The sequence below is a fragment of the Cherax quadricarinatus genome, chromosome 38 (genome assembly GCF_038502225.1).
Source record: "Cherax quadricarinatus isolate ZL_2023a chromosome 38, ASM3850222v1, whole genome shotgun sequence".
Lineage (NCBI taxonomy): Eukaryota > Metazoa > Arthropoda > Malacostraca > Decapoda > Parastacidae > Cherax > Cherax quadricarinatus.
The window spans coordinates 23,313,600-23,330,353 of NC_091329.1; the positions used below are offsets into that span (position 1 = coordinate 23,313,600).

The 16,754-nt window shown below is 43.3% G+C and overlaps 1 protein-coding gene across 2 annotated transcripts in view; it reads left to right on the plus strand.

Annotated features, from left to right (window-relative positions):
* Positions 1–16,754, plus strand: part of LOC128692828 (neprilysin-1-like) — a 134,522-nt gene that overhangs the window by 52,625 nt on the left and 65,143 nt on the right. For both annotated transcript variants that reach the window (XM_070092175.1, XM_070092176.1), the window contains exon 9: positions 3,237–3,392. In XM_070092175.1, the coding sequence (XP_069948276.1) occupies positions 3,237–3,392 (156 nt within the window). The remainder of the gene's footprint in view (positions 1–3,236; positions 3,393–16,754) is intronic.

Consider the following 16,754-nt stretch of genomic DNA (forward strand, 5'->3'; position numbering starts at 1 on the left):
ATAAACACTAGTACCTCTGTACTAGCATGTGCAATGTACAGACCTCAGTGGCAACATGCAGACCCTATCAACTTCCTAATGGAAAATATTGACTCCCTTCTGCTACAACACAACTGTCAACATATTATAATTGTTGGTGACCTCAACCAGCACCTTATACAGAGGGACTTTGATGACCTTCTTGCAGTGTTTGACATGAGAAACTTTGTTGATTTCCCTACTCATATCTCTGGCTCCTCCCTTGACCCAGTAGTGAGTGATCTGGCAGAAGGCATAGTCACTTGTCAACCCCTCGGCTACGTTGGATCGTCTGACCACAAGGCTGTTTTTACCACACTTAAGATCCCAACAGAACGAGGTGAGGAGTCCACACGCACAACCTGGCTATGGGAAAGAGGTAATTGGCCAGCCCTTTGCTCTGAGCTCGCCACCACCGACTGGAATGCTCTTCTCCAGGGGGATGTTGACAACCAAGTGAAAGCCTTCACTGGACACATCCTTAATCTGCAACAAGAACACATTCCTCACCGGCAATATGTGACAAAGCCTACAGATCAGCCTTGGTTTGGCTTTCGTTGTAGAGAGGCTGCTACTGCTAAGTACAAAGCATGGCGAAGGTATAAGAGACATCCTACCACCTATAACAGGAACTTGCACATGCAAGCCTGTAGGCATATGGGTGATGTTCAAAAGTGGGCCATTGCTAAATGGGAGGTGGACACTAAAAGAAAGTTAGCATCAGGTAGGGTAGGCTCCAAAACCTGGTGGTCCCTGGTCAAGGACAGACAAGGTTATCTGCCTGATGAACTTATTCCACCTCTAAATCGACAGGATGGGACCACCTCTACTAGTAGTCAAGAGAAGGCGGACCTCTTTGCTGAACACTTTGCTACCAAAATGCAAGTTCCTGATCCAGCAAGGGACCCTCCTTGGCTAGCTGCAAGAACTGTGTCAAAACTGTCAGTGGTGACAATAAGGCAGGAGGAGGTGCATTTCCTTCTTAAATCACTTGACCAAGAAAAGGCTGTGGGCCCAGACAAGTTGAGCCCAAGATTGTTGAGAAGATGTGCAGACGAGCTAGCAGCACCTCTAACTCGCATCTTTCAGCACTGCCTAGTACAGTGCAAATGGCCCTCTCCATGGAAAGAGGCAAATGTAGTCCCTGTTCACAAAAAGAAGAGCAGAGCAGAAATCAGCAACTACAGACCAGTGTCACTCCTGTCAATCACTGGTAAGATCCTTGAGACAATAATCTCAAGACAAATGACAGATTTTTTTGACTACCACTCACTACTTTGTGATCGTCAATATGGCTTCAGGAAAGGTTACTCTGCTGCTGATCTGTTGTTAAACCTCTCCACTAAGTGGCACCAGTCACTGGATGAATCCAAAGTCAGCTGTGTGGTAGCACTGGACATTGCTGGCGCTTTCGACCGGGTGTGGCACCAGGGCCTCTTAGCAAAACTTCAAGCACTGGGAATTGCAGGCTCTACGCTATGTCTCCTCAGTGATTACCTTCATGGTAGATCTCTAAGTGTAGTCCTCAATGGAACGGAATCAGCAAGGCATCCTATTGGGGCAAGCGTTCCACAAGGAAGTGTGCTGGGTCCACTGTTATGGAATGTCTACTTCAACGACCTTCTTCATCTCATCCCAGAATCACATGCATATGCAGACGACTGTACACTGACATTCACTTATCCAAGAGAAGAAATGCCAGCTGCTCTAAGCTACATCAATCACCAGCTGAGAGCTATATCAGCTTGGGGAAATAGATGGCAAGTAACATTTGCACCTGAGAAAACGCAAATGATGATCGTCTCTAGGCACCATGATGGTAATGCTGGTGCAGTAGTAAGGATGAATGGGACGATGTTGGCACCTGGAGAAGAAGTTGATATCCTTGGGGTGAAATTTGACTCCAAACTAACCATGAAGAACCATGTTGTAAATCTTGCAAACAAGGCAGCCAGGAAGCTTACAGCACTTCGCCGTATCTCGCATCTGCTTGACAGTAGGGGTTGCAAGATCCTGTACGAGGCACAAGTACGCTCACACCTTGAGTATGCTCCACTTTCTTGGTTTGCCTGCCCCCCCTCTCATCTGCGACTGCTTGACAGAGTAGAGAACAGAGCAAGACGTCTCTCTCTCGCCTGGACCCATCCTGGATAGATCTGTCATTTCAGCAGAGCCTTCAACATAGGAGGGATGTGGGTGGCCTTACTGTTATGTACAAGGCCAATATTGTCAAAGTACCACACTTGGATCCACTTCGAGGACAGCGTGAAACAAGCTTTTATGCCACAAGACGGGCAGAAAGCAGCAACTTCACTCTGGCTGTACCCTTCTCCAGAACATCACTCCATCTGAGATCATACATACCCAGGATGACTCGAGTATGGAACACATTCGTACAGCATAATGATGTCAACGAGATAACGTCAGTTGATCAAATGAAAATGCTGGCCCACAGATGGCTCCAACTTCATCCTGTTCCCTACTTGTATGTCTCATAAAAATAAAAATGCTTTCAAATGAGCTGATGTAGGTAACAGCTCTTAGCTTGCCAATAAAGTTAGGAATCCTCAACCTGTAAATAGCTGTCAATAAAGCTAGGGATCCTTAACCTTGTCAAACCCTGTGTAAAAAAAAAAAAAAAAAAAAAAAAAAAAAAAAAAAAAAGAGAGAGAGAGAGAGAGAGAGAGAGAGAGAGAGAGAGAGCAGTTTCAGCACTGTGTTGAACAATGTTTGTAGCCTCATCTGTGTTGATCCCACAGTCAGTTCCCGATACTACACTATCCTAGCGGATGCAGCATTATATTACTGGCATTCCCTCACATGAGGGATAGACTAACTAACATACACCAAGAACCTTGTCTTATATCTTTATCTTTAAGGTTTCCTTCAAAATGTCTGCACTCTTCCCCCCACCCTCTCAGAGCTCTCATGTACAATTCATTCTCTCGTTTAGTCCATAATGATTTCTGTTGTCATTAAGCATTTATCAGTATCAACTTCTCCACATACTTTTTATTCACATATTTCACATCTAATTCAGCCATCAATTTTATATAAGAACCCTATGTCCTGTTTCCATTATCTAATACCTTCATGTCTGTTAACCTGGTTCTTCCCAGTCGTTTATCAGCCAAGACCTCACTGTCAATGATTAAATTAATTAATTACCTAATGTATGTGGCTAGCGTCGTTATTGTTACCAAAATTGTTTGTTACAGTCATTTGATGATGGGCTCTCTGCCAGACTGGAGAGAATGGAGCACGCAGTGGAGCACCTGAAGCTGATGGAGCACATTAACAACACAGTCATTCAGGATAAACTTTTAGCCCAGACGAGGTTTAACGCAAATTTCTTCTTAGAGGCAATAGCGGAGGTAAGACTGAAATTACTAATTTAATTTTCAGTATTAATATCATGACAACATGTCCACAAATTAGAAATGAGATTTGGATGATGATTCGGTGCATCGTGGATTAATCAAGCTGCTAGTGAGGGAAAAACCCATGTGTAAATCCCTGGAAGGTCAGGATGCCGAGCGTCGAGGCGTCCAGAATTCCTTCGCAACCTGTGGCCTTGGTGTGATTTGTTCCGGCCATGGGATTGTCTTTGTATTCTTGCTAATTCCATGTTTATTTGCAGGATTATTTTATTCTTAATATATCTTTCCACACAACAGTAAAAATACATTAGTGTTTACGGGACACCATCTATGGTGTCCCGTAGCCTTCAAGTTAAGACATACCCAGCGATGCCTCTCTCATTCCTCGCCGGCCAAACCTGCTGACACCAGCTTTCCTCTGGACTGGTTTGGCTCCTCTCATCTCTCTCTGCCTGTACTTGATTTCCCCAAATATATGTAAGTCCTACGATACCTAGGGTTTCACTCCAACCCTCAAGCTTTTCTACACGCTACCTGACGACTCAGGGGATCGAATCCACTGTAGGGCTGGAAAACATTAGGACGTGTTGCCATAAGACACCTACTTCCCATGTTCAACCATCAGTAAAATGAGTACCTGGGTGTTAGTCGACTGGTGTGGGTCGCATCCTGGGACAAAACTGACCTAATTTGCCCGAAATGCTCAGCATAACAAGCGGCTTTCTATATAGTAGTATGTCATTGATGTCAGCTAGGATTGTATACCTTGGTACATGTACTTGTTGAATTATTATTATTATTATTATTATTATTATTATTATTATTATTATTATTATTATTATCTTCAATGGTTTCAGTGTGAACAGTAAACCCGTGATTTACTTCCACCATTTGTGCCAGCAACTGGCTCCTTGAATTTAACCCTGCCAAATGCAAAGTCATGAAGATTGGGGAAGGGCAAAGAAGGCCGCAGACACAGTATAGTCTAGATGGCCAAAGACTGCAAACCTCACTCAAGGAAAAAGATCTGGTGGTGAGTATAATACCGAGCACATCTCCTGAGGCACACATCAGTCAGATAACTGCTGTAGCATATGGGCGCCTGGCAAACCTAAAGATAGCGTTCCGATACTTCAGTAAGGAATCGTTCAAGACTCTGTACACCATTTACGTCAGGCCCATACTGGAGTATGCAGCACCAGTTTGGAATCCACACCTGGTCAAGCATGTCAAGAAATTAGAGAAAGTGCAAAGGTTTGCAACAAGACTAGTCCCAGAGCTAGGGGGATTGTCCTACGAAGAGAGGTAGAGGGAAATCGGCCTTACGACACTGGAGGACAGGAGGGTCAGGGGAGAAATAATAACGCGGAATACACAAGGTGGACAAAGACAGGATGTTCCAGAGATGGGACACAGAAACAAGAGGTCACAATTAAAAATTGAAGACTCAGATGAATCAAAAGGATGTTAGGAAGTATTTCTTCAGTCATAGAGTAGTCAGGCAGTGGAATAGCCTAGAAAGTGACGTAGTGGAGGCGGGAACCATACATAATTTTAAGACTAGGTTTGATAAAGCCCATGGAGCAGGGAGAGAGAGGACCTAGTAGCAATCAGTGAAGAGGCAGGGCCAGGAGCTATAAATCGACCCCTGCAACCCCAAATAGGTGAGTATACACACACACACACACACACACACACACACACACACACACACACACACAGGTGGGAGGTGGGATACACCAACAAGGGACATGATACATAAAACCGAGGAGGAGGTGAAGAGGCTGCTAATCGAACTAGATATCTCAAAGGTAATGGGCCTACATAATAATCTCTCCATGAGTCCTAAGAGAGGGAGCAGAGGAGCTTCTATCGAAACAGGGCGACTACCTGAGGCATGGAAAACAACAAATATATCCCAATTTTTAAAAAGGGGAGAGACACCCAGCATTAAACTACAGAACAGTGTCACTGACATGTGTTGTATGCAGACACTTCAAACCTCACTCAAGGAAAAGGATCCTGGGGTGAGTATAACACCGGGCACATCTCTGGAGGCGCACATCAACCAAATAACTGCTGCAGCATATGGGCGCCTAGCAAACCTAAGAACAGCATTCCGACATCTTAATAAGGACTCGTTCAGGACCCTGTGCACTGTGTATGTCAGGCCCCACATTGGAGTATGCAGCACCAGTTTGGAACCCACACCTAGCCAAGCATGTAAGGAAGCTAGAGAAAGTGCAAAGATTTGCAACAAGACTAGTCCCAGAGCTACGGGTTATGTCCTACGAGAAGAGGTTAAGGGAGATCGGCATGACGACATTGGAGGACAGGAAAGATAGGAAGGGTATGATAACGACTTATAAAATACTGAGAGGAATCAACAAGGTGGACAGAGACAGAATGTTCCAGAGATTGGACACAGCAACAAGGGGTCACAGTTTGAAGTTGAAGACTCAGATGAATCAAAGGGATGTTAGGAAGTATTTTTTCAGTCACAGAGTTGTCAGGAAGTGGAATAGTTTGTGAAGTGATGTATTGGAGGGAGGATCCATACATAGCGTTAAGAAGAGGCATGATAAAGCTCATGGAGCGGGAAGTGATCCAGTAGCATCCAGTGAAGAGGCGGGGCCAGGAACTATGACTCGACCCCTGCAACCACAATTAGGTGGGCACACACACACGCACATATATATTATATATATATATATATATATATATATATATATATATATATATATATATATATATATATATATATATATACATATATACTATATATATATTATATATATATATATATATATATATATATATATATATATATATATATATATATATATATATATATATATATATATATATATATATATTCAACAAGTGGGCCGTCTCCCACCGAGGCAGGGTGACCCAAAAAAGAAAGAAAATCCCCAAAAAGAAAATGCTTTCATCATCATTCAACACTTTCACCACACTCACACATTATCACTGTTTTTGCAGAGGTGCTCAGAATACAACAGTTTAGAAGCATATACGTATAAAGATACACAATATATCCCTCCAAACTGCCAATATCCCAAACTCCTCCTTTAAAGTGCAGGCATTGTACTTCCCATTTCCAGGACTCAAGTCCGACTATATGAAAATAACCGGTTTCCCTGAATCCCTTCACTAAATATTTCCCTGCTCACACTCCAACAGATCGTCAGGTCCCAAGTACCATTCGTCTCCATTCACTCCTATCTAACACACTCACGCACGCTTGCTGGAAGTCCAAGCCCCTCGCCCACAAAACCTCCTTTACACCCTCTCTCCAACCCTTTCGAGGACGACCCCTACCACGCCTTCCTTCCCCTATAGATTTATATGCTTTCCATGTCATTCTATTTTGATCCATTCTCTCTAAATGACCAAACCACCTCAACAACCCCTCTTCTGCCCTCTGACTAATACTTTTATTAACTCCACACCTTTTCCTAATTTCCACACTCCGAATTTTCTGCATAATATTTACACCACACATTGCCCTTAAACAGGACATCTCCACTGCCTCCAACTGTCTCCTCGCTGCTGCATTTACCACCCAAGCTTCACACCCATATAAGAGTGTTGGTACTACTATACTTTCATACATTCCCTTCTTTGCCTCCATAGATAACGTTTTTTGACTCCACATATACCTCAATGCACCACTCGCCTTTTTTCCCTCATCAATTCTACGATTAACCTCATCCTTCATAAATCCATCTGCCGACACGTCAACTCCCAAGTATCTGAAAACATTCACTTCTTCCATACTCTTCCTCCCCAATTTGATATCCAATTTTTCTTTATCTAAATCATTTGATACCCTCATCACCTTACTCTTTTCTACGTTCACTTTCAACTTTCTACCTTTACACACATTCCCAAACTCATCCACTAACCTTTGCAATTTTTCTTTAGAATCTCCCATAAGCAAGCAAGCACAGTACCATCAGCAAAAAAGTAACTGTGTCAATTCCCATTTTGAATTTTATTCCCCAAAATTAATCCCACCCCTCTCCCGAACACCCTAGCATTTACTTCCTTTACAACCCCATCTATAAATATATTAAACAACCATGGTGACATTACACATCCCTGTCTAAGACCTACTTTTACTGGGAAGTATTCTCCCTCTCTTCTACACACCCTAACCTGAGCCTCACTATCCTCATAAAAACTCTTTACAACATTTAATAACTTACCACCTATTCCATATACTTGCAACATCTGCCACATTGCTCTTCTATCCACTCAATCATATGCCTTTTCTAAATCCATAAATGCAATAAAAACTTCCCTACCTTTATCTAAATACTTTTCACATATATGCTTCAATGTAAACACTTGATCTACACATCCCCTACCCACTCTAAAACCTCCTTGCTCATCCGCAATCCTACAATTCTCTAATCCTCTAATTCTTTCAGTTATAACCCTACCGTACACTTTTCCTGGTATACTCAGTAAACTTATTCCTCTATAATTTTTACAATCTCTTTTGTCCCGCTTCCCTTTATATAAAGTGACTATACATGCTTTCCCCCAATCCCTAGGTACCTTCCCCTCTTTCATACATTTATTAAACAAAAGTACCAACTACTCCAACACTATATCCCCCCCCCCTGCTTTTAACATATCTGTCATGATCCCATCAGTTCCAGCTGCTTTACCCCCTTTCATTCTACGTAATGCCTCACGTACCTCCCTGACCAGTGCATGAAATTACCGCCTCTCTTTCTTCCTTAACATTTAAAAGTTCCTCAAAATATTCTCGCCATCTACCTAATACCTCCATCTCCCCATCTACTAACTCCCCTGCTCTGTTTTTAACTGACAAATCCATACTTTCCCTATGCTTTCTTAACTTGTTTAACTCACTCCAAATTTTTTTCTTATTTTCATTAAAATATCTTGACAGTGCCTCTCCCACTCTATCATCTGCTCTCCTTTTGCACTCTCTCACCACTCTCTTCACCTTTCTTTTACTCTCAATATACTCTGCTCTTTTTATAACACTTCTGCTTTGTAAAAACCTCTCATAAGCTACCTTTTTCTCTTTTATCACACCCTTTACTTCATCATTCCACCAATCACACCTCTTTCCTCCTGCCCCTACCCTCCTATAACAAACTTCTGCCCCACATTCTAATACTGCATTTTTAAAACTCTTCCAACCCTCTTCAACCCCCCCCCCCCACTACTCACCTTTGCACTAGCCCACCTTTCTGCCAATAGTCGCTTATATCTCACCCGAACTTCCTCCTCCCTTAGTTTATACACTTTCACCTCCCTCTTACTTGTTGTTGCCACCTTCCTCTTTTCCCATCTACCTCTTACTCTAACTGTAGCTACAACTAAATAATGATCCAATATATCAGTTGCCCCTCTATAAACATGTACATCCTGGAGCCTACCCATCAACCTTTTATCCACCAATACATAATCTAATAAACTACTTTCATTACGTGCTACATCATACCTTGTATACTTATCCTCTTTTTCATAAAATATGTATTACTTATTACCAAATCTCTTTCTACACATAGATCAATTAAAGGCTCCTCATTTACATTTACCCCTGGCACCCCAAATTTACCTACTACTCCCTCCATAATATTTTTACCCACTTCAGCATTGAAATCCCCAACCACCACTACTCTCACACTTGATTCAAAACTCCCCACGCATTCACTCAACATTTCCCAAAATCTCTCTCTCTCCTCTACACTTCTCTCTTCTCAAGGTGCATACACGCTTATTATAACCCACTTTTCACATCCAATCTTTATTTTACTCCACATAATCCTTGAATTAATACATTTATAGTCCCTCTTTTCCTGCCATAGCTTATCCTTCAACATTATTGCTACTCCTTCTTTAGCTCTAACTCTGTTTGAAACCCCTGACCTAATCCCATTTATTCCTCTCCATTGAAACTCTCCCACCCCCTTCAGCTTTGTTTCACTTAAAGCCAGGACATCCAGCTTCTTCTCATTCATAACATCCACAATCATCTCTTTCTTATCATTTGCACAACATCCACGCACATTCAGACTTCCCACTTTGACAATTTTCTTCTTCTTATTCTTTTTAGTAATTATTACAGGAAAAGGGGTTACTAGCCCATTGTTCCCGGCATTTTAGTTGACTTTTACAACACGCATGGCTTACTGAGGAAAGATTCTTATTCCACTTCCCCATGGATATAAAAGGAAAAGTAATAAGACCAAGAACTGTTAAGATAAAATCAAAGAAAACTCAGATGAGTGTGTATAAATAAACGTGTACATGTATGTGTAGTGTGACCTAAGTGTAAGTAGAAGTAGCAAGACATGCCTGTAATCTTGCATATTTATGAGACAGACAAAAGACACTAGCAATCCTACCATCATGTAAAACAATTACAGGCTTTCGTTTTACACTCACTTGGCAGGATGGTAGTACCTCCCTGGGTGGTTGCTGTCTACCAACCTACTACATATCTGGAGTTTACCTGGAGAGAGTTCCGGGGGTCAACGCCCCCGCGGCCCGGTCTGTGACCAGGCCTCCTGGTGGATCAGAGCCTGATCAACCAGGCTGTTGCTGCTGGCTGCACGCAAACCAACGTACGAGCCACAGCCCGGCTGGTCAGGAACCGACTTTAGGTGCTTGTCCAGTGCCAGCTTGAAGACTGCCAGGGGTCTGTTGGTAATCCCCCTTATGTATGCTGGGAGGCAGTTGAACAGTCTCGGGCCCCTGACACTTATTGTATGGTCTCTTAACGTGCTAGTGACACCCCTGCTTTTCATTGGGGGGATGTTGCATCGTCTGCCAAGTCTTTTGCTTTCGTAGTGAGTGATTTTCGTGTGCAAGTTCGGTACTAGTCCCTCTAGGATTTTCCAGGTGTATATAATCATGTATATCTCCCGCCTGCGTTCCAGGGAATACAGTTTTAGGAACCTCAAGCGCTCCCAGTAATTGAGGTGTTTTATCTCCGTTATGCGCACCGTGAAGGTTCTCTGTACATTTTCTAGGTCAGCAATTTCACCTGCCTTGAAAGGTGCTGTTAGTGTGCAGCAATATTCCAGCCTAGATAGAACAAGTGACCTGAAGAGTGTCATCATGGGCTTTGCCTCCCTAGTTTTGAAGGTTCTCATTATCCATCCTGTCATTTTTCTAGCAGATGCGATTGATACAGTGTTATGGTCCTTGAAGGTGAGATCCTCTGACATGATCACTCCCAGGTCTTTGACGTTGGTGTTTCGCTCTATTTTGTGGCCAGAATTTGTTTTGTACTCTGATGAAGATTTAATTTCCTCGTGTTTACCATATCTGAGTAATTGAAATTTCTCATCGTTGAACTTCATATTGTTTTCTGCAGCCCACTGAAAGATTTGGTTGATGTCCGCCTGGAGCCTTGCAGTGTCTGCAATGGAAGACACTGTCATGCAGATTCGGGTGTCACCTGCAAAGGAAGACACGATGCTGTGGCTGACATCCTTGTCTATGTCGGATATGAGGATGAGGAACAAGATGGGAGCGAGTACTGTGCCTTGTGGAACAGAGCTTTTCACCGTAGCTACCTCGGACTTTACTCTGTTGACGACTACTCTGTGTTCTGTTAGTGAGGAAATTATAGATCCATCGACCGACTTTTCCTGTTATTAATTTAGCACGCATTTTGTGCGCTATTACGCCATGGTCACACTTGTCGAAGGCTTTTGCAAAGTCTGTATATATTACATCTGCATTATTTTTGTCTTCTAGTGCATTTAGGACCTTGTCGTAGTGATCCAATAGTTGAGACAGACAGGAGCGACCTGTTCTAAACCCATGTTGCCCTGGGTTGTGTAACTGATGGGTTTCTAGATGGGTGGTGATCTTGTTTCTTAGGACCCTTTCAAAGATTTTTATGATATGGGATGTTAGTGCTATCGGTCTGTAGTTCTTTGCTGTTGCTTTACTGCCCCCTTTGTGGAGTGGGGCTATGTCTGTTGTTTTTAGTAACTGTGGGACGACCCCCGTGTCCATGCTCCCTCTCCATAGGATGGAAAAGGCAGTTCTTGATGAACACGGAGTTCCATGAGTCTGGCCCTGGGGCAGAGTGCATGGGCATGTCATTTATCGCCTGTTCGAAGTCATTTGGCGTCATGATAACATCGTCATGATAACCAAATTTTGTGGCTCTCTCATAAAAAATTCATTTTGATCTTTGACTCTCAGTCTGGTTAGCGGCTTGCTAAAAACTGAGTCATATTGGGACTTGAGTAGCTCACTCATTTCCTTGCTGTCATCTGTGTAAGACCCATCTTGTTTAAGTAGGGGCCCAATACTGGACGTTGTTCTCGACTTTGATTTGGCATAGGAGAAGAAATACTTTGGGTTTCTTTCGATTTCATTTATGGCTTTTAGTTCTTCCCGCGATTCCTGACTCCTATAAGATTCCTTTAGCTTAAGTTCGATGCTTGCTATTTCTGTGACCAGTGTCTCCCTACGCATTTCAGATATATTGACCTATTTTAGCCGCTCTGTTATTCTTTTCCGTCACCTGTAAAGGGAGCGCCTGTCTCTTTCTATTTTACATCTACTCCTCCTTTTTCTTGTTTACCTGGAGTTTACCTGGAGAGAGTTCCGGGGGTCAACGCCCCCGCGGCCCGGTCTGAGACCAGGCCTCCTGGTGGATCAGAGCCTGATCAACCAGGCTGTTGCTGCTGGCTGCACGCAAACCAACATACGAGCCACAGCCCGGCTGATCCGGAACTGACTTTAGGTGCTTGTCCAGTGCCAGCTTGAAGACTGCCAGGGGTCTGTTGGTAATCCCCCTTATGTGTGCTGGGAGGCAGTTGAACAGTCTCGGGCCCCTGACACTTATTGTATGGTCTCTTAACGTGCTAGTGACACCCCTGCTTTTCATTGGGGGGATGGTGCATCGTCTGCCAAGTCTTTTGCTTTCGTAGTGGGTGATTTTCGTGTGCAAGTTCGGTACTAGTCCCTCTAGGATTTTCCAGGTGTATATAATCATGTATCTCTCCCTCCTGCGTTCCAGGGAATACAGGTTTAGGAACCTCAAGCGCTCCCAATAATTGAGGTGTTTTATCTCCGTTATCCGCGCCGTGAAAGTTCTCTGTACATTTTCTAGGTCGGCAATTTCACCTGCCTTGAAAGGTGCTGTTAGTGTGCAGCAATATTCCAGCCTAGATAGAACAAGTGACCTGAAGAGTGTCATCATGGGCTTGGCCTCCCTAGTTTTGAAGGTTCTCATTATCCATCCTGTCATTTTTCTAGCAGATGCGATTGATACAATGTTATGGTCCTTGAAGGTGAGATCCTCCGACATGATCACTCCCAGGTCTTTGACGTTGGTGTTTCGCTCTATTTTGTGGCCAGAATTTGTTTTGTACTCTGATGAAGATTTAATTTCCTCATGTTTACCATATCTGAGTAATTGAAATTTCTCATCGTTGAACTTCATATTGTTTTCTGCAGCCCACTGAAAGATTTGGTTGATGTCTGCCTGGAGCTTTGCAGTGTCTGCAATGGAAGACACTGTCATGCAGATTCGGGTGTCATCTGCAAAGGAAGACACGGTGCTGTGGCTGACATCCTTGTCTATGTCGGATATAAGGATGAGGAACAAGATGGGAGCGAGTACTGTGCCTTGTGGAACAGAGCTTTTCACCGTAGCTGCCTCGGACTTTACTCTGTTGACGACTACTCTCTGTGTTCTGTTAGTGAGGAAATTATAGATCCATCGACCGACTTTTCCTGTTATTCCTTTAGCACGCATTTTGTGCGCTATTACGCCATGGTCACACTTGTCGAAGGCTTTTGCAAAGTCTGTATATATTACATCTGCATTCTTTTTGTCTTCTAGTGCATTTAGGACCTTGTCGTAGTGGTCCAATAGTTGAGACAGACAGGAGCGACCTGTTCTAAACCCATGTTGCCCTGGGTTGTGTAACTGATGGGTTTCTAGATGCGTGGTGATCTTGCTTCTTAGGACCCTTTCAAAGATTTTTATGATATGGGATGTTAGTGCTATTGGTCTGTAGTTCTTTGCTGTTGCTTTACTGCCCCCTTTGTGGAGTGGGGCTATGTCTGTTGTTTTTAGTAACTGTGGGACGACCCCCGTGTCCATGCTCCCTCTCCATAGGATGGAAAAGGCTCGTGATAGGGGCTTCTTGCAGTTCTTGATGAACACAGAGTTCCATGAGTCTGGCCCTGGGGCAGAGTGCATGGGCATGTCATTTATCGCCTGTTCGAAGTCATTTGGCGTCAGGATAACATCGGATAGGCTTGTGTTAATCAAATTTTGTGGCTCTCTCATAAAAAATTCATTTTGATCTTCGACTCTCAGTCTGGTTAGCGGCTTGCTAAAAACTGAGTCATATTGGGACTTGAGTAGCTCACTCATTTCCTTGTTGTCATCTGTGTAGGACCCATCTTGTTTAAGTAGGGGCCCAATACTGGACGTTGTTCTCGATTTTGATTTGGCATAGGAGAAGAAATACTTTGGGTTTCTTTCGATTTCATTTATGGCTTTTAGTTCTTCCCGCGATTCCTGACTCCTAAAGGATTCTTTTAGCTTAAGTTCGATGCTTGCTATTTCTCTGACCAGTGTCTCCCTACGCATTTCAGATATATTGACCTCTTTTAGCCGCTCTGTTATTCTTTTCCGTCGCCTGTAAAGGGAGCGCCTGTCTCTTTCTGTTTTACATCTACTCCTCCTTTTTCTTAGAGGAATAAGCCTTGTGCATACATCGAGTGCTACCGAGTTAATCTGTTCTAGGCATAAGTTGGGGTCTGTGTTGCTTAGTATATCTTCCCAGCTTATATCGGTTAGGACTTGGTTTACTTGGTCCCACTTTATGTTTTTGTTATTGAAGTTGAATTTGGTGAATGCTCCCTCGTGACTAATCTCCTTATGTCGGTCTGGGGCTCCGCGCATACATGACTGAACCTCAATTATGTTGTGATCTGAGTATATTGTTTTTGATATGGTGATATTTCTTATCAGATCATCATTGTTAGTGAAGATGAGGTCTAGTGTATTCTCCAGTCTAGTAGGCTCTATTATTTGCTGGTTTAAATTGAATTTTGTGCAGAGATTTAAAAGCTCGCGTGAGTGTGAGTTTTCATCAGAGCTGCCTCCTGGTGTTATTACTGCAACAATATTATTTGCTATATTCCTCCATTTTAGGTGCCTTAAGTTGAAATCCCCCAGGAGCAAGATATTGGGTGCAGGAGCTGGGAGATTTTCCAGACAGTGGTCAATTTTTAACAGCTGTTCCTGGAATTGCTGGGATGTTGCATCCGGAGGCTTGTAGACTATCACAATGACTAGGTTTTGGTTCTCGACCTTTACTGCTAAAACTTCCACTACATCATTTGAGGCATTTAGCAGTTCTGTGCAAACAAGTGACTCTGCAATGTACAGGCCAACCCCCCCCTTTTGCCTGTTCACTCTGTCACATCTGTATAGGTTGTAACCTGGGATCCATATTTCGTTGTCCAAGTGATCCTTTATGTGGGTCTCAGTGAAAGCCGCGAACATTGCCTTTGCCTCTGCAAGCAGTCCACGGATGAAAGGTATTTTGTTGTTTGTTGCTGGCTTTAGACCCTGTATATTTGCAAAGAAGAATGTTATCGGACTGGTGGTATTGTTGGTACTGGGGGGGGATTTTTTTTCCGGCATTAGTATCTGTATCTGTTGGTTTGGAGTGGAGGCCATCGACTGTGGTTCCACTCCAGGAATGACTGGATTTGGTGTACGATTTCTGCCATTTCCTGCCAGTTTTTTTTCCTTCCTGGCACTAAAAAACCTCTCCCTCTTGAGTGGCTGTGGCTACCCAGGTTTTCCCATGGCCTGGATGTTTTGTATCTTTTTGTCCCCTTTAGATGGTATGCCTGGCAATTTAAGTTATAGCACAGTCTTTCCTGTACTGAAGAGGTACACAGTTCAGGGTGAAAAAGCTTACAGGAAGGGAGTTTGCATTTTCCTGTTGTCATATGGGCATGGCATTTCCTAGGGTGGTCATAGTTGCACGTCCCATCTGTTTTTCCAGATTTCCCATGCCAGCAGATACCGAGTGCATAGTATGTGCACAGGCTTGGTTTCCGTTTGCCTTGGGTTTCTGTGACTGTATTCCCTGTTGGTGCATGTTTCCCTGTCTTACTTCTATCCTCCCTAGCACCAACAATGGAGCTCCCACCATTTGTTTTTGGTAATATATCCTCACTATTGCTAGTGGAGTCCTCTTGTTTGCTATTTCCTGCGGTATTTCTAGTTTGCAATATTGGTTTTATCTTATCTTTGACTACACTTGTTTCCCTACTATGGCTCCTGTCCCCTATGAGGTCATTCATATGTATTCCTTCCTGCGTATAATTCCCGACTACCTGGACAAAATCTCCAGCTTCACCATTACTGTCTCCCAGGACAGCATCTCCAGCTTCCCCATTACTGTCTCCCAGGACAGCATCTCCAGCTTCACCATTACTGTCTCCCAGGACAGCACCTCCAGCTTCACCATTACTGTCTCCCAGGACAGCACCTCCAGCTTCCCCATTACTGTCTCCCAGGACAGCACTATCAGCCCCCCATTTACTGACTACCAGGACATCATCTCCAGCCTTACAGTTTCTGACTACATGGCCAGTATCAAGGGCAGTACCATTCAGCCCGGACTTTTTATGTTCCCATCTGTTGTAGAAAGCTTCCAGGTTTTCTATGAAAGCAGCTTTGATGTTGACCTCTTTTAATACCCTTGTGATTTTAGTCCACAGATTTATCTCATTTGGGCATACCCAAAAACACTTCCCTGTTTTAATACTGCTTGTAGCTAGTTCTTGGATATCTGCACAAGGGGCGTGACACCAATTTCCACAGAAATGACAATTTATGCATGTGGAAGCCCGTTTGTTTGACTGACCACAGACTACACACAGCTTCATAATGATTTGAATGGTTGATTTACTGCAATTCTACTAGCAACCTCTTGAATATTCTATTAATAACCTGCTAGGTGCACAACGAAACCGTTTGAAACCAGTCCAGGGTTCGGACCAGTCAAGGGTTCGGACCATTCAAGGGTTCGGACCAGTCAAGGGTTCGGACCAGTCTATCTGATCTGATCAGTGGGTCACTTATTTAAACCATACTGGTCGGTGATTTGAGCTAACACATGAAGGATCTACTGGAAATTATCTACCCGAGTAATATGTGATTTGATTGATACAAAAGTCTAGTGTATTCTCCAGTCTAGTAGGCTCTATTATTTGCTGGTTTAAATTGAATTTTGTGCAGAGATTTAAAAGCTCGCGTGAGTGTGAGTTTTCATCAGAGCT